This window comes from Pelophylax lessonae (assembly GCF_965119305.1).
Source record: "Pelophylax lessonae genome assembly, chromosome: 2".
NCBI lineage: Eukaryota > Metazoa > Chordata > Amphibia > Anura > Ranidae > Pelophylax > Pelophylax lessonae.
The window spans coordinates 705,992,367-706,011,186 of NC_138769.1; the positions used below are offsets into that span (position 1 = coordinate 705,992,367).

At 42.9% G+C, this 18,820-nt stretch overlaps 2 protein-coding genes across 2 annotated transcripts in view; both read left to right on the plus strand.

The window, feature by feature from the left end:
* CAPN5 (calpain 5) overlaps positions 1 to 18,820 on the plus strand; it is a 192,280-nt gene that overhangs the window by 126,625 nt on the left and 46,835 nt on the right. The gene's annotated exons all lie outside the window — the stretch shown is intronic.
* OMP (olfactory marker protein) lies at positions 8,448 to 8,957 on the plus strand (the record flags this gene model as incomplete). Its single annotated transcript, XM_082245918.1, has 1 exon — positions 8,448 to 8,957. The coding sequence occupies exon 1, from the start codon at positions 8,481 to 8,483 to the stop codon at positions 8,955 to 8,957; it is 477 nt and encodes a 158-aa protein (XP_082102044.1). The 5' UTR covers positions 8,448 to 8,480.

The window sequence follows — 18,820 nt, forward strand, 5'->3', positions numbered from 1 at the left end:
ATGAATTCTATTACATAATTTACGTTGTGTTGGATCCTTCTCCTGCCACTAGCCCGCAAAGCCCCATCTTTTTTCTGCTTCCATTTTTTTAATGCTTTCACTGCAGTGGAAAAAAGTAAATGGTCAGGAATATGTATAAGGTTTGTATTAGAAAGCTTGCTGAACAGAATTACACTTTTTTTTTTTTTTTTTTTCTGTGTGTGAGCAAGTCTGCTCACAGATTTGTATTTAGACATCTGTCAACATGTATATTTTGATAAGCTTTTTTTGCAAATAGTGTTACTATACACTGTCACACACTCAGCTATAGATGGAGTTGGGACTGGCTCGGATGTCTTATTTTCAGCTGTAGCTGTTTTATTCTCCCCCATGGGATCACACACACACGTAGGTCAGAAGAGTCTATAGAGGACTCATTAGATTTGGTTTCCCTCTCTGCAGTTGCCTAGAGGCGCTGTGGTCCTCCCTGACTCCTCGGAGAGCAGAATTCACTGTTTATTCCTGTGCGTGATTCGTGCGGCAAATTACAATATTTACTCACCCTTCTCTCTGTTTTCATAAAAGCCATAGAGGTAAAATGTAGTTCCATCACAGAATCGGGCTTGGTTCACACTAGCCCGGCTCCAAAGTCGCGCGACTTTCAGTGCAACTTTGGAGCCCAACTTTGATACTACTTTGATGTGACTTTTTACACTCTGTGGCATTGAAGTCGTATCAAAGTCCGACCAAAGTAGTGCAGGAAACTTTTCTGAAGTCGGACAGACTTGTGTAGTATCAGTTAAGACAGCACTCCTAGGGAAACATTGAATTTCACGTTATCCAACTTGGAGTCTCACAAGTTCGGGGCCTTACTATCAAGAGTAAATTTGTTCCAGAACTCTGAAAATAATAAAAACCAACAACTCAGCCGGTGTAATTTATTTGAGATGCATGTTTTCTATAGATTGGCTACTTGCCAGCTGAAAGCTGAGAGAAGGCTTACAATGGGAGTACATGCTCTGAAAGCTGAGGGGTGGCACTTGGGTTTAAGCAAAGGCTGATTTGAGTAGGGGTGTCAATATGATCTGCTCTAATCACTGTTGCCTTCCTTCCTCCCTAAGATAAGTCCCGTTTGTGTCACTTGGCTACCTGTCCCTCTTCCTCCTTGCATAGAAATAAATACACTCTTGGGCAGCCCAGGCTTTCATGTTCCAGTTGATGATATTTTTTGGTTGATCAGGGGGGAAATCAGGAGGCAGGGCAATGTGGGCAACTTTTTTTTTTTTAACAGATTTATTGACAGAAATTTTCTCAGATGCTAGACGCTTGTGCGGAATAAATCCCCATAAGCTTGAATAGAGCCTTACACCTACCCTAGAAACGCAAGGGGTTCAGTCACTTTTAGGTCAATGGGGAGTTATTCCACTGCCGGCATTGCAGAAAATCTTGGGCCAAAGAATCCAAACAATGGCCGCTGTTATCACTAGTAGGCAAGTAAACCCCTAGATGGAAGGGGTGTGTGTGTGGTGGGTATTTGGTTAAGTTTGGTTAAGTTTTTGTTGTTAAACATGTCGTTGTCCTTTTTATGTAATTCCCTTTTTAGTTCCTTAGTAAATTTATTTGGGCAAAATTGGCATTTAAAGGCTAAGTCCACCCAAAAGCGATTTCAGGAGTGGGCAAGACTTTCTGGCATTGCTTGTCTGCTTTCAAACTTTTTGAGGTTCCTGGCTCTGCACCCCATTTGTACAATTCAAAGGCATTGCCCTCCTATATTTTTTATGCTGTGAAATAAACAGAAACTATCTGAGTGAGCGAGACCAGGTTCGGTATGCCACAAGTGTGTGTGTGTGTGTGTGTGTGGTGGGGGGGGGGGACTGAAATTTAAGCAGCTGATTGTTGAGCCAAACAGCTGGATATCAACCCAAATCCAAAATATTACTTTTTAATCGATTGAACCATCAATATTCAGCTTCAGAAGTATCTGATCACTGTTGCCATTTCTTAATTCCTTTTGTAACAAGATTGAAATGGACGTTTAAGATTTATTCTTATAAAAGCAGTAATGTGACCTCGAGAAATTAGATTAATGTCACAATATATTATTCTCTTTTGTAGCTGAGTCATTCCATGCTTAGCTGTACCATCTAATGAGCTACAGAGGCACAAAGGATCTCCTAACTCACAATGTACACTGCTCAATAAAAAATGAAAGGAACACTTTGAAAACACATTGGGTCTTAATGGGGAAAACTATCATGCTGGATATCTATACTGATATGTAATGGGTAATGTGTTAGGAACGAAAGGATACCACATTGTTTGATGGAAATTTAAAACTAGATGGGCTACAATGAGATGACCATCAGAACAGGCATGGTTTTACAGGTGGAGGCCACTGACATTTTGTTTTCCTACTCATCTTTTTATACTGTTTTTCACTAGTTTTGCATTGGCTAGGGTCAGTGTCACTGCTGGTTGCATGAGGTGATACCTGGACCCTATAGAGGTGCACAGACAGTCCAACTCCTCCAGGATGGCCCATCAATACATGCCATTGCCAAAAGGTTTGCTATGTCTCCCAGCACAGTCTCCAGAGCATGGAGGAGATTCCAGGAGACAGACAGTTACTCTAGGAGAGCTGGACAGGGCCGTAGAAGGTCCTTAACTCCTCAGCAGGACCGGTATCTGCTCCTTTGTGCAAGGAGGAACAGGATGAGCACTGCCAGAGCCCTACAAAATGACCTCCAGCAGGTCACTGGTGTCTCTGACCAAACAACCAGAAACAGACTTCATTAGGGTGTCTTGAGGGCCCAACGTCCTCTAATGGTCCCTGTGCTCACTGCCCGGCACTGTGGAGCTCGATTGGCATTTGCCATTGAACACCAAAACTGGAGAATCTGTGGAGGACATTATGCTGCTTGTAACATTGTTCAGCATGACCGGTTTGGTGGTTGGTCAGTGATGGTCTGGGGAGGCATAACCATGGAGGGATGCACAGACCTCTACAGGCTAGACAATGGAACCCTGACTGCCATTAGGTATCGGGATGAAATCTTTGGACCCATTGTCAGACCTTATGCTTGTGCAGTAGGTCCTGGGTTCCTCCTGGTGCACAACAATGCCCGGCCTTATGTGGTAAGAGTATGCAGTCAGTTCCTGGAGGATGAAGGCATTGATACCATTAAATGGCCCCTACGCTCACCTGACCTAAATCCAGTAGAAAACTTCTGGGACATTATGTTTCGGTCCATCCAATTCCGCCAGGTTACACCTCAGTCTGTTCAGGAGCTCAGTGATGCCCTGGTCCAGATCTGGGAGGAAATACCCCAGGACACCATCCGTCTCATTAGGAGCATGCCCTGACGTTGTCAGACATGCATACAAGCACGCAGGGGCCATACAAACTACTGAGGACCATTTTGAGTTGCTGCACTGAAATTTCAACAAAATGGACTGTATCCTTTTTTTCACTTTGATTTTCGGGGTGTCTTTGAGTTCAGGGTAATCATTTTTATTTCCATCAAATGATATGACATCCTTTCGTTCCGAACACATTACCCAGTCCATAGATATATAGATATTCAGCATGATATTTTTCTCCATTGAGATCTGATGTGTTTTCAAAGTGTTCTTTTAATTTTTTGAGCAGTGTATGAAAGTAAGGGAAACTACAGAAATCTCAGATTTGGAGTAAATAGTGTAGTATGGAAGGGACTAGTGGGAGATAGAGTAGTTGAATAGAATGATTAACGTAGAAAATTGTAAATGCAGTTTTTAATACATAATAAACAGGCAAAAAATTTGGGGGAGCATACCCATGTATTTCTAAAGCTGCTGCAGCTATGAACCAAAAGACATGTATATTAAAAAAGAATAGCGCACAAATGCAAAAGAAATGACTACCAAATCTGAAGACAATCCATAAATAAAAATGGGCATTTAGTCCCACCATATGGCCATATCGTGCTCAAGCCCACTACTGCGTCAAAGTACCCCATTATCAGTGGGTCCTACACTATCCATGAAAAAGAGATTTAATATTATGTATGTTTTTGATATGCAGTAAATATGTTTTTTTTTTCAATCAAAATTCACTTTAGTAACCAGAACAAGATCGATTTTTTTATTTTTTTTTTTATTGCTTTTGGTCGGTACTTTGCACTTAAGCAGAACTTTACTCTCTCAATCAACATTAAATATTTTTAATCCTAGTAAATAGTTAGAAAGGTATATCTACTGGTTTTGAACTTTTTTTTTTTTTTTTGCATTTCTTCAGTTGTTTCCTGGTTTCTAGCCTAGGCCAGAATTATGTCATACATCTGTGTTCATGGGCATTTTTTCCTTTCAACTGAAGGAGGAGCTTTCTCCGCTTAGCACACACTCCTGTCTGCGTGCCTGAGCTAAGGGCAGATGAATTCATGGAATTAAATGCTACATCAATCTTTTGCCCCTACTCAAGATTGCTGCAGTTAGAAATGCTAGGGGTGGGGTTAAATGATTTCTCAACAAAATAGAACATGGAGGCATGAATGGGTGAGGTTGCTTTTGAACATTTAAAATTAAATAGCGTTTTCAGTTTGTGGTATTCAGATAAAGTCTAGTTCAACTTTAACAGTAAGCCCTTGAAATTGACTAATTGAATAACCGTTTTAATTGTTTCTGAATTGTGGCTGCCACTTTTCTGCATATAATATATGAATATATTTATAAATTATATATATATATATATATATATATATATATATATATAGTGTGTGTGTGTGTGTGTGTGTGTGTGTGTGTGTGTGTATATGTATGTGTGTGTGTGTATATGTATATATATATATATATATATATATATATATATATATATATACACACACACAGTGGGTACGGAAAGTATTCAGACCCCCTTAAATTTTTCACTCTTTGTTATATTGCAGCCATTTGCTAAAATCATTTAGGTTCATTCTTCTTCCTCATGAATGTACACATAGCACCCCATACTGACAGAAAAACACAGAATTGTTGACATTGTTGCAGATTTATTAAAAAAGAAAAACTGAAATATCACATGGTCCTAAGTATTCAGACCCTTTGCTCAGTATTTAGTAGAAGCCCCCTTTTGATCTAATACAGCCAGGAGTCTTTTTGGGAAAGATGCAACAAGTCTTTCACACCTGGATTTGGGGATCCTCTGCCATTCCTCCTTGCAGATCCTCTCCAGTTCTGTCAGGTTGGATGGTAAACGTTGGTGGACAGCCATTTTTAGGTCTCTCCAGAGATGCTCAATTGGGTTTAAGTCAGGGCTCTGGATGGGCCATTCAAGAACAGTCACGGAGTTGTTGTGAAGCCACTCCTTCGTTATTTTAGCTGTGTGCTTAGGGTCATTGTCTTGTTGGAAGGTAAACCTTCGGCCCAGTCTGAGGTCCAGAGCACTCTGGAGAAGGTTTTTGTCCAGGATATCCCTGTACTTGGCCGCATTCATCTTTCCCTCGATTGCAACCAGTCGTCCTGTCCCTGCAGCTGAAAAACACCCCCACAGCATGATGCTGCCACCACCATGCTTCACTGTTGGGACTGTATTGGACAGGTGATGAGCAGTGCCTGGTTTTCTCCACACATACCGCTTAGAATTAAGGCCAAAAAGTTCTATTTTGGTCTCATCAGACCAGAGAATCTTATTTCTCACCATCTTGGAGTCCTTCAGGTGTTTTTTTAGCAAACTCCATGCGGGCTTTCATGTGTCTTACACTGAGGAGAGGCTTCCGTCGGGCCACTCTGCCATAAAGCCCCGACTGGTGGAGGGCTGCAGTGATGGTTGACTTTCTACAACTTTCTCCCATCTCCTGACTGCATCTCTGGAGCTCAGCCACAGTGATCTTGGGGTTCTTCTTTACCTCTCTCACCAAGGCTCTTCTCCCCCGATAGCTCAGTTTGGCCGGACGGCCAGCTCTAGGAAGGGTTCTGGTCGTCCCAAATGTCTTCCATTTGAGGATTATGGAGGCCACTGTGCTCTTAGGAACCTTAAGTGCAGCAGAAATCTTTTTGTAACCTTGGCCAGATCTGTGCCTTGCCACAATTCTGTCTCTGAGCTCTTCAGGCAGTTCCTTTGACCTCATGATTCTCATTTGCTCTGACATGCATTGTGATCTGGAAGGTCTTATATAGACAGGTGTGTGGCTTTCCTAATCAAGTCCAATCAGTAAAATCAAACACAGCTGGACTCAAATGAAGGTGTAGAACCATCTCAAGGATGATCAGAAGAAATGGAAAGCACCTGAGTTAAATATATGAGTGTCACAGCAAAGGGTCTGAATACTTAGGACCATGTGATATTTCAGTTTTTCTTTTTTAATAAATCTGCAACAATGTCAACAATTCTGTGTTTTTCTGTCAGTATGGGGTGCTATGTGTACATTCATGAGGAAGAAGAATGAACTTAAATGATTTTAGCAAATGGCTGCAATATAACAAAGAGTGAAAAATTTAAGGGGGTCTGAATACTTTCCGTACCCAGTGTGTGTGTGTGTGTGTGTGTGTGTGTGTTTTTTTTTTAAAATTGAGATTGAACGTTTGTATGGCAAGCTTTTGTGACCGGAGATTGCACAACAAAATCAGCACTTTTGAAACTGAGCTTTTTGTCCTGTTCTACTCAAACCATGTAAAACCCCAGTCCGTTTAGGTAAGACAATCTGTTTATTCTGAATTTGGCTTAAAAAAAAAAAAAAAAACTAAATCTACACTGCAACATTGCACACCCTTTCCTTTCAAAACCTTCTCCTTCAATACTGTTAAAAATTGTACTTGCATTGAATCTAGGTGACCTGTAGCTAGTCTTGTGATAGGTTATTCCTTTCTTGTCCAGCGTCAGTGGTGGGCTTTCCTTAATTGTGGATGGAATGGCATTGATTATGTAGTATCCATCAGTACACTGGGAGTCCAGGTTGGAACGACAACATACCCCAATTGATTTTTCATCAACAGACTATGCTAACAGGAAGGGGTCGAACGATGCTAGCAGAAGGTAGTCAGAGCTTAGCTCTGATGGTATTTCATCAAAAGATACAATTTTTAATTGATGTCATGTTTGACAATACTTTCTGAATGTGGAGTTCTGATTTAACAAGCTGGGATGATGATTTAACATCATGACTGAATCATGGTCACAATGGAACAACAATAACCTGTGGTTAATAGGGAACAAAACTTTGTTCTAGTTCAGTCTTTCTCAAACTTTTCAACACAGAGGAACCCTTGAAATACATTTCCGGTCTCAGGGAGCCGCTACTAAACATGACTAGATTAGGGATCAACCTATTATCGGCAAAGCCAATATATCGGGGGCCGATATGCTGTTTCCCCAATATATCGGAATCGGCCCCTGAGGTTACCGATATTGCCGATATTTTGGGAAAGTGCATGTCCTGGAGTGTTGCCTGCAGCTAGAGGCATCACCCCAGTACCGGCGTCCATAGCCAACGGTCGGCTATCTTGTAATGACAACTGATGCGGCTGAGAAGCCGCTAAGCTGTCATTACAAGGAGCAGGAGGGGACGCCCCCCCCCTCAGGCCTGCCTTCTGCGGCTCGCCCGGGTCTCCTGTCCCACCGGGAGACCCGGGCAGCTAGCCTGCATGGCCGCTGAAGACCCGATCAAAGCTGCATTTGGCTCTGATCGGGTCTCTATGCAAAAACCAGAAGTGATGTCGGGTACTCTGCGCCATATTCAAAAAAATGACAGCATTCCAAAACAGCCAAACTTGGCGTTTTGAATGCTTCTAAGTGCAGAGGGGTGATTTGGGGTCTTTTAGACCCCCCCCAATCCCTCCACAAGAGTACCTGTAAAAAAAAATGTTTTAATGTACGAAAATATCGACCGATATGCATTGGTCAAAATATCGGTATAGGCAATAAAAAAACGATATCAGTCGATCATTAGACTAGATCTACAACTCAAGATACATTAGTGTGATGGTCAGTGGGAAGAACGGTCCCTACACTTGTGGTCATTGGGAAGAATTACCCTCCTCCAGATGGCTAAAAAGATCAATGGTGTCAGTGGGAGCTTATCTGAGAGGTAGAAATTGCTCAAGAAACCCCTAAAAACCTCATGGAACCCTGGTTGGGAAACACTGTATATTAGAAGAGTAAAATGTATTGATCACTATTCCAGAGAACTTTGGTCAGGCTTGGAGAGATGCACAGTAAAGGCATCTTGTTAACTGTATTATAACAGTTACTTTTCTCCTGACACAGTTTCTAAGGTAACCTACGCCATTACCGAGTTCCCTCCAGACGTGTTTACATAAGCTATTACGTGGTTCTTAAGCTGTAAATTAGGCAAGAGAGCATCCGCAAATAATCCCCAAGGAGGCCTGACTTCAATGGAGTGGGTTGCTTAGCACTGGAGCGAGCGGGGAAGGTGAAGAGGAGAGATGCAGGTAACCAAAACCTTAGTTCATACCCGTCTTGTACAAAGAAAGGACCTCTTGAAGAGTTTTCCTTGAAAAGCCTGAAGACTATGGCTTCAGAGAAATCAGAAATCGAGCTCTCCTTCACTGAAGACATGCAACTTACCAAGTGCATGCGTTTACGTGCCCACAGCCTCCAACAAAAGAATGCCAAGCCTCAAGACGGTGAAAAAGTGTTGAAAGCAAACGAATATATCTACCGCCTGGACTTCACCAAGCAGAAACTTCGATTTTTATGGTGGAAGGTCCACCTTAAATCAGCTGGCAAGGTGGTCGTCACGGGAACCTCCCAACACTGGACACCGGACCTCACCAACCTCATGAACCGCCAGCTCCTTGACCCATCAGCCATCTTCTGGATGAACGCAGAACAGACTGAGGTTGAATGCAATGAGGCAGATGCCCAAGAATTTGGGGAAAGATTGTGTGAGCTAGCCAAAATTCGAAAGGTCATGTACTTTGTCTTCACCTTCTTAGATGGGGCTGAACCCTCCAATATCCACTGCTCGGTTGGCTTCAAAGCCTGAAAAGACTCATATTTTGGTTCTATACAAAGGCTAGAGAAGAACTGTCATGTGGCTGGTTGACTAATAAATTCAATTTTTTTTTTTTTTTTTATTTAGTGTAATCTATTTAATTTTTTACTATATTTTTTATTACCAAATTCTTAGTCTGTATAGAACAATTTAACATGTTAACTACAGGATGTGTTCAAGCTAAAGTGGCCATGCAATCATTGCGCATCACCCTTGCCTTTATGTGACTGCGCAATGACAAAAGTTGAGTTGTAGTTTCATCAAGGCCACATCCAGCTAAAAATAAATCAAAATGAGTCAATGCTGTGAAATCAATGTTTTCTGTAAAGCACAAGTTGAAGCGTTTGCCCAAATTTGCAATTTTAAATATTTTTAAAATATCTTATAAAAATATTTATGTATAGATATATATATCTTTTCTTCAGAACAAATGTCCATCACTATAAAGTCATAAATGTTCGATTATGGTTTTAATTTTTTTTGCTCCATTGATTTGGTATGTTATGTGTTTCAGATCTTATTCTCTAGTGAGCTAAGCAAATGAGAAAGAGAAAATAAAAGTTTAAGTGTTCTCTATGTAAACTCCAACAATGAACTTTTCTTATTTGCTCTCTTTTGGTATATTAAATATACCATTAAAAATGTTATAGCTGTTCAAAAAGTGCAAAATTTAAAAAAAAATTTTGATCCTGACAGATTTTTTGTGAGCTGATAACATTCTGTGTTCTCTGCTGATTACATTGTTTCCGGGGCTCTTTTGTCGACTACAGAACGCCTCCATCCATGTTATAGGAAAATGTTCTGTAGTTCTACTTAGGGTGACAACGCAGCTCTTCCATGGATACAGTACAGTCAGTGAGTGTTGTCACCCTAAAATAGGAAGTGTATTTGTGAAAGGTCACCAGGTAAAAATAGAGACCGTGGGAAAAAAAAAAATGCAGCCGCCATCTGTTTAATGTAATGTATTATATTTTTGTTCTTGGGTTTAGTTACACTTTGATGTTCTTCTGTATAACACAAGGTATCTCATTTCCCAGACCTTAAATAACTGAAACATCGGAGGGCTTATTTATCGTGCATTTATTGTGTAGTGTAACGGCCCACTTGTGAATTAACCTATAGTGACAAATCAAACATTCAAGATTGCATAACAATTCCTTTGTATTTGAAATTTAATAAAAATTATTGATTGAAAAAAGATTGCATCCCCCTAAAACTGTGGTTTTCTCTCCATCTGTTAACATTCATTTTTAATCAGCGAATTCCTTTTGATTAACAATTTTGGCAGTTTACCTATTTGGCTGTTTTGCTGTGAAGTTGCTTTTTTTTTACATTTTATCCACAAATATGCCATGTGTGTTAATGTATCTGCTTCCTCTGAAATATATTTATATTATATATATATATATATATATATATATATATATATACGTACCCCATGGTTATTAATAAAGAGCTTTTTACATTTTCGCTCATATGTCATTGTTCTATTTTTTTTATCTGATTAGTTCTGTCATTGGAAACAGACCAGGCATAGGTTATTCCTTGTTAATTATTATTGTTAAAGCATTATTAATTCATGCTAGCATTATTGGTTATCCCACTTAGCCTAATGCCTCGTACACACGATCAGATAATCGGACGACTTATCGTTCGCTTTTTGTTGTATGATACTAGAATTGAATTCAACAATGCGTACTAAATGTATGATTTTTCTTTTTTTCGTACGATTCTGGAAAAGCTTCCTGGCTGCGTAGCTACGTATCAGATATACTGCAAAACCAACGCGAACGCATACTGTACTGATTAAACGATTGTCGTTCGCTAGGCTATGGTTTCGGATTTTGTTGGAAATGTGATCGGCTGTCGAAAGCTGTGAACTAATGATCAGATTATCGTGCGATCAATTCAAAAGCGATTTTTTTTTTTTTTTCGTACGATTATCTGATCGTGTGTACGAGGCATTAAGCTGGACATATACAGCTGGAATTTCAATCAATTCCTGGTAAACTGGCCAAAACTCAAGCTGGGGTTGGCCCTGTTGTCACAACCTGGCTCGACATAAGTTGCTTTAACCACTTTAAGACCGGAAGGATTTGCCCCCTTCCTGACCAGGCCCGATTTTGCGATTCGGCACTGCGTTATTTTAACAGACAATTGCACCCTGTACCCAAATAAAATTGATGTCCTTTTTTTCCCCACAAATAGAGCTTTATTTTGGTGGTATTTGATCACCTGTGCTTTTTTTTTTTTTTTTTTTTTTTTTGTGCTATAAACAAAAACAAAGCGACCATTTTGAAAAAAAAAAAAACAAAAACAAAAAAAAAAAACAATATATTTTTCACATTCTGCTATATGACATTCTCAAAAAAAAAAAATTAAAAAATCTAAATTTCTTTTTAACATTTTAGGCCTATTTTGTTTTCTGCTACATATTTTTGGTAAAAAAAATCGCAATAAGTGTATTTTGATTGGTTTGTGCAAAAGTTATCGCGTCTACTAACTATTGGAAAGATTTATGTAATTTTTTATTTATTTATTTTACTAGTAATGGTGGCAATCTGCGATTTTTAGCGGGATTGCGACATTGCAGCGGACAGATCAGACATCTGACATTTTTGACACTTTTGGGGGGACCAGTGACATTACTACAGTAATCAGTGCTAAATATTATGCACTGTATAAATGAGACTGGCAAGGAAAGGGGTTAATAGTACTGGTGATCAAGGGGTTAAATGTGGCCCTAGGGGCGTGATTCTAACTGTGGGGGGGGGCGTGGCATGTGAAGCCATCACAGAGACCTGTGATCCTATATAGCATTACTGTAATAATGACACTGGCAGGGAAGGGGTTAACATTATGGTCGATCAAGGGGTTAAATGTGATTCTAACTGTATGGGGGTTGGGATTCTGAGATGACCATAGAGACATGTGATCCTATATAGAAGGATCACATGAGCTCTGTGATCATCCCAGGGAGGAGGACAGTCAGCTGTGTTTACAACAGCCGATGGTCCTTCTCTCTCAGCAGGGAACGATCGAGAGTGTCAGGCGGCAATTGGATCCGCTTGACACACGCATCTGCTTCCCCACTGACTAGCTGGGACGGGAGCATGCCGGCGGCGGCACGCGCTCGCCCCCTAGCTCCTCCCAGGCAAATCACCTATGCATACGTGGTTTTGCCTGGGAGAGCCACTCTGCCGCCGTATTATATACAGTATGCGATAGGCAAGTGCCTAGAAATCAACTGAGGTGGGTGGAAATATATCGCCTAAACAGTGACTGCACCTTATCAGATGCAACTACTGTTCGGGTATTCAGGCAGCTGGGTGTGTCAGGGCTGTCTCAAATACTTGACGGCAGATTCCTCCATTCATGCTGCCATGCATAGGGGAAATCACATAAAGCGGCTGTGGGAATACCTGAACAGAGGCGGTAGGTGAGAGGGTGCTGACAGGGCCACCCACAAAGTTAATTTCGGCTAGTTCATCTGAAACTGCTCCTGTGTGTAACTGGTATGGAATGGTGATGGCGGTGGAAGGGCCTTCCTCCTGGGTCGAGTCGCTCCCCAGTGAAGGTAGGTTCTCCCTAAGCTGTCTAAGTTCCAATACCTCCTGATAGGGATGGGCTGCACCGGGTCTGGCCGGAGGTCGGGACCGAAAAGAGCACGTGGTGTACGTGCCCCTAGGGTGGCAGCCCAGGGGTACCTTCATTCTCACTGGTGAGGGGCAGCTCTCCTTGAGTTTTTCGGCACTTTGGTCACTGCACCACACACCCTTTTTTCACACCTGCCTCTTGGGACAGGCCTTTTGGCTCGGACCAGAGTAATTTTTTATTCCTGGCCGGAAGGCCTGCCATGGTACCTCACTATTGGCGCTTTTCCACTACATGGAACCGAACGGTACGGCTTGCTTATAAACAGTACCACCTCGGTTGTGGTTCCAAGAGGGCCGTACCGGTACCATATCCCACAATCCTTTGCATGCAGCCTTGACTGTTTGTCACTACTAGCCACTGGTTGGTCAGAGAACCGTTGTTATCCCACCCACTTAACATTAGTGGAAAAGCAAACCGTACCGAACCGTTCCAACACCATACCATGCGGTACCATGCAGTGGAAAACCAAACCGAGCCAAGTGGAGCCGAGCCGTTACTTGCAGTGGAAAAGTGCCTTATGGCACCAAGCACTTTCCCCACCTTTTTGTTTGTGTGTGTATTTCTTTGTTGTAGTGTCACTTCACTTTCACCTTTTTCTTCCACATGATGAGTAGGGTGTAGGTCTTCGGGCCTGCCTTGAACGTCTTGGGAGGGGGCGGATATGGCCTTCTGGCTTAATTCACCCTCTCTCATGGGGTCTCCCTTCGGGGGAGCCTCACCTAGTACTTGGGGTGGGCTGTTTCGGCAGTCCTCCCGGAGAATGGGGTTTGTCTGTTTTCGGCCAGGTAGACCATGGAAGTACCTCAATCCCTGTCAGGAGTCTTGCGCCCCGGGGGATCAAGGTCAGGGTCCATCCTCTTCGGAGGAAGGATCATTTTGCACACCCTGTGCACTTTTTGTGTTCTTCACGTTTGCGTGTGTGCAATTTTTTATGCACTGGGTGATAGTCTGACACAAAAAAAAAAAAAAAAAAATCTGAAATAGGATGAAGTTCGCTCCTCCGTGTATAGCCACTTCATCAGGAATTTAATTTCAAATAGGAAAATTTTCCTTCACCTTCTGAAACGGTGACACCAGTATGGGAAAGTGGCTGCTTAGTTCTAACCCTTGCTTAAAAATGTGTTTTTGTACCCACTGGAGAAATTTTTTATAATCTCCTCGCCTGACAGTAAGTGAAGGTAAAATTCCTAACAGCTAGATTAAAAATACATAAGATATAAGGTCTTTAACCACTTTTGGACCGGAAGATTTTCCCCCTTAATGACCAGGCCTTTTTTGCGATTCGGCACTACATTACTTTAACAGACAATGGTGCTGTTGTGGGATGTTGTACCTAAATAAAATTGATGTTCTCTTTTTCCCACAAACAGAGCTTTCTTTTGGTGGTATTTGATCACCTGTGCGATTTTTATTCTTTGCGCTATAAACAAAAATATATCGACAATTCTGAAAAAAAAAAAAAAAACATTTCTCACTCTCTGCTATATAACATTCCCAATAAAAAAAATGTAAAAATCTAATTTTTTTCAGCATATTAGGCCATTTTGTATTCTGCTACATATTTTTGGTAAAAAAAAAATCCCAATAAGCGTATTTTGATTGGTTTGGGCAAAAGTTAATGCGTCAACAAATTAGGGGAAAGATTTGTCATTTTTGTTTTTTTACTAGAAATGGCGGTGATCAGCGATTTTTAGCGGGACTGCAACATTGTGGTAGACAGATCGGACCCCTAACTGACATTTTTGAAACTTTTGGGGGTACCAGTGACATTACTACAGCAATCAGTGCTAAAAAGTTACTGTAATAACCCCTTGCCTGCCAGTGTCAACCCAGGGGTGATCAAAGGGTTAAGTGTGAGCCTAGGGGGTGTTTTCTAACACTGGGGGAATGGGCTTGTGATTGTGAAATCAACACAGAGACCTGTGATCCTAAATAGGAGGAACACAGAAGCTCTGCGTTGATTCCAGAGAGAACAACGGTCTGCGGCGTTTACAACAGTAGACCGCCGGTCTCTCTTCATGGGGAGTGATTGTGGGTGCCCGGCGGCAATCGCGGCTGCTGGCCCCGTGGATCAGCTTACTCGTTGGCGAGTGGGCACGCGCCCCCAGGAGCGCTCCCGCAAACCACTGTACAGGTACGACGATTCGCGGGAACCTGCAGCTGGTCGACAAGTGGTTAAGATAGACGATATGCGATTATAAATTATGATTTAGTCATCACTAGAGCGATTACCAGTGGGAGGAAGGAGGCCTTAATTTCCCTATATAGATCTTTAGTCGTCATCACAGGGATCCCTTGCAATAGGAAGGAGGTCCTGATTCCTCTATATAGATCTTTGGGTATCATCTGAGAAATCACCAGCAGGGCGAAGGAGGTTCTGATTCCTCTATATACTGTAGATCTCTGGGTATCATCAGAGGGATCACCAGCAGAAGGAAGGAGGTCCTGTTTTCTTTATATAGATCTTGATGTAGCACCCTACAGGTAGGTGCTAGGTAAAAGATTAGTGGGCCTTGGCTCCCTAACAGCAGGGCCATGATTTCAGCTGGGCTGTCATGTCTCCCAGGTGTGTCTGCTGAGAGGGGAGTCTTCCCCACTGGCCCCATGAGAAGATTCTCATTGGGCAGAGGGGGAAACCCAATCACAGACACACTCAGGCCTGTATCTACCCCAGAAGGCAGATTCTGCCGCAGAGGATTCTGGGAGTGGGTATTAGTTTTGAGGGAACGCATGACGCAGCGTCTTTGGCGGGAAGCAGAGTCCCAGGAGGGAGAGTACGGCTGTCTCTCCTCCTGTCAGAAGGATTGGGTGTTTCGGGTGGCGGTCTGGGAATCCAGAGAGAACTGAGCTGAGCTGCAGAGAGGATCCGGTGTGCCGAGGACCAGTGGAGGAAGAGGGGTTCAGTTCCAGGAAAGCCTTCCAAGGTCGTGAGTACTGTAAACTGCCCCTAGGGGTCTGCCTAGTATAGAGGGGACCACTCCGGTGAAGGTTCCAGGGATCCAGGGGTCGGCTAGCTGTAAAGGAGGTACCTGGTCAGAGGACCCTGAAGTGTAAAGGGGGTACCCATGGTTGGGCCCTGAAGAGTCTGTGTACAGTGTGTAGTGTACAGAGTTAAGAGTTGCAGCAGCACAAGTAGTGACAAGGAGCTACCTCAGCCAGTGAAGGGTTGGAGGGAGCTGTTCAGTGACTGTTGAGCTAAATCGAGTGTCAGGAGTCAAGAGTTCTACAGTCCTGGATCTTCCTAGTTAACAAACAAGTTAAAGTCGAGGTTCCAGCACTAATTCAGCCAAGTGGTATTTCCAAGCGTCAGGAAGCGCTGGTCGGCATTCAGCTGGCGCCAAGACAGCGCTAGTGGGCATTTTTGTACAAAGTCCCAGTTAAGCCTAGAAGAGCCAGAGGAGTATCCCACTCATTCCCTTCTCCCATCCCCAATATACAATAAACCAAACAAACCAAAGATGCCGGAATGGTCATTGTCTCAGTTCTCACACTTGGGTTCACAACTTAAATGTGTTGGGAGTGTTACCGGTGCTAATGGCAGACCCACTGCCGCGGTCGTACCTTTAGCCATGTTTCTGTGTTTACCTGATGTTTTGTAAGTAGCCTTTTTAATAAACTTTGCCTGGATTTTTATGGGATTACGCTATGATCCTTTTGCCTTACTTTCCTTATATGCCTGTATCCACCTGATTACTGTGGGAATTGGACCCTTCTGAGTACTCTGTCCCTTATAAGATTGGAGTCCATCTGCACTGTGTCCCTTATAAGATTGGAGTCCATCTGCACTGTGTCCCTGATGAGATTGGAGTCTATCCGTTTACCCTAAGCCTGTGAGGCCATTTCATTAATTTGATTGGCCATGTTGTTCTGGTAAGCTGCCTCCTATTACTGCACAGTGTTGTCCCTTGCCTGCACTTCCCTGTGGTGGTCACAAGACGAATTTCACCATTTTTTCTTGGAATTAAGCCTTTGTTTTTCTTTGGACTTGATTTTTACCCTAAGACCGCATTCACATTCACACTGAAGCTGCATGACTTGGGGGGCGACCTGTGAAGTCGCGTGCAGCGCGACTTGCACGGACTTCATAAAATGAATGTCTATGCAAGTCTCTCCGATGTCGCCCCGAAGTAGTACAGGACCCTTTTTCTAAGTCGGAGCGACTTGTGTCGCTCCTATGAGAACCGTTCCTGTACTACTCAATGGGCCGCAACGGTGCACGACTTGTCAGGCTGACCAAGTCGCCTGACAAGTCGTACCAGTGTGAATGGAGACTTACTGTTTATGGGACTTTTTTATACGCCGTGTATTGTCATTTCATTTTTTATTTATCATTTATATCATACATAGTAATATTCATTTGTTTTGTATTTACGCTGCACTATTTTTTATTTATTTGTACAAGTCCATAATTGGTGCCCTCCAAGCTTGGCAGATGCTTCAGTTGTTCCAGTGTTCTGTGGGACTACATGGTGCAGCAGCCGTAGCCTTCCCCCTATGTACATATTCACAGGGAAGGAAGGCAGGGCCCAAAAAAAAAAAAAAAAAAAAAAAACAGGAAAGGGAGTCTAAACCCGATTAACCCCTTCCCAGCCTGGGCAGACAAACTTGCCAAAACAGAACCCTCACTGAAAGCACCTGCCTATATGATCCTTACATTGGTGGTCAGTGGGAAGAATGCCCCTTACATTGGTGGTCAGTGGGAAGAATGCCCCTTACATTGGTGGTCAGTGGGAAGAATGCCCCTTGCATTGGTGGTCAGTGGGAAGAATGCCCCTTGCATTGGTGATCAGTGGGAAGAATACCCCTTGCATTGGTGATCAGTGGGAAGAATGCATCTTGCATTGGTGATCAGTGGGAAGAATGCATCTTGCATTGGTGATCAGTGGGAAGTATGTTCCTTACATTGGAGGTCAGTGGGAAGAATGCCCCTTGCATTGGTGGTCAGTGGGAAGAATGCCCCTTGCATTGGTGGTCAGTGGGAAGAATGCCCCTTGCATTGGTGGTCAGTGGGAAGAATGCCCCTTGCATTGGTGATCAGTGGGAAGAATACCCCTTGCATTGGTGATCAGTGGGAAGAATGCATCTTGCATTGGTGATCAGTGGGAAGAATGCATCTTGCATTGGTGGTCAGTGGGAAGAATGCCCCTTGCATTGGTGGTCAGTGGGAAGAATGCATCTTGCATTGGTGATCAGTGGAAAGAATGCATCTTGCATTGGTGATCAGTGGGAAGTATGTTCCTTACATTGGAGGTCAGTGGGAAGAATGCCCCTTGCATTGGTGATCAGTGGGAAGAATGCCCCTTGCATTGGTGGTCAGTGGGAAGAATGCCCCTTGCATTGGTGGTCAGTGGGAAGAATGCCCCTTGCATTGGTGGTCAGTGGGAAGAATGCCTCTTGTATTGGTGGTCAGTGGGAAGAATGCCCCTTGTATTGGTGGTCAGTTCACCCTGGCAGCTAAAAAAATAAATGGTTATGTAGGCATGTGAAGAGAGGAGTGGAGGAGCTGGACCAGCACAGACAGTGATTAGACCGTGCCAAAGAGAGACTACGACATGCAAAAAAAGGAGAGGGGACTGTGCTGGGGAATTCACTCCTCCTGAGTAGTCATATATTCTACCAATTTCAATGGCACGTTGCAAGTGGGGGAAAAAAATGAGTTCTGGAAAGGAGAGACACTGCATTTAATCATTTAAAATACTGGATTTTTCTGGCTTTTTCCTGAAACTTCCTAAGTTGGTGCCAGGATCCCTATAACAGCTGTGATTTCTAAATCCACTTATTCAGCTTGTTCTAGCAGTTAACCCCTTCCCTGCCAAATGGCTCCAGGTAGACCTGCCCTTGGGCTAGGCTTCCATCCATTCATGCTGAATAATGAATGAGTTGTATCATGTCGGGAGGCAGATGTGGTCGTCTCCAGGGACCGCAATGCATCCTCGAGCTGGGAGTAGCAAGTTGTGTCACTGATCATCTGTGCAGGAAGCGGCAGATCCGGTACATATGGCAACGTGCCGATTCATAAACAAGACATTTGTCATGAATTATAAGACTTTCATTTGTAACTACAGCCTGTGTCTTACAGTGTAAGGGAGGGTTATATGTGTGTGCGGCTTTGCAGTCATGCCACACTCTGATAGGAGTTTCGATATCTGTAATTGCTTTCACTTTATTAATATAGTCCCCAAGACATAAAAGGGCCT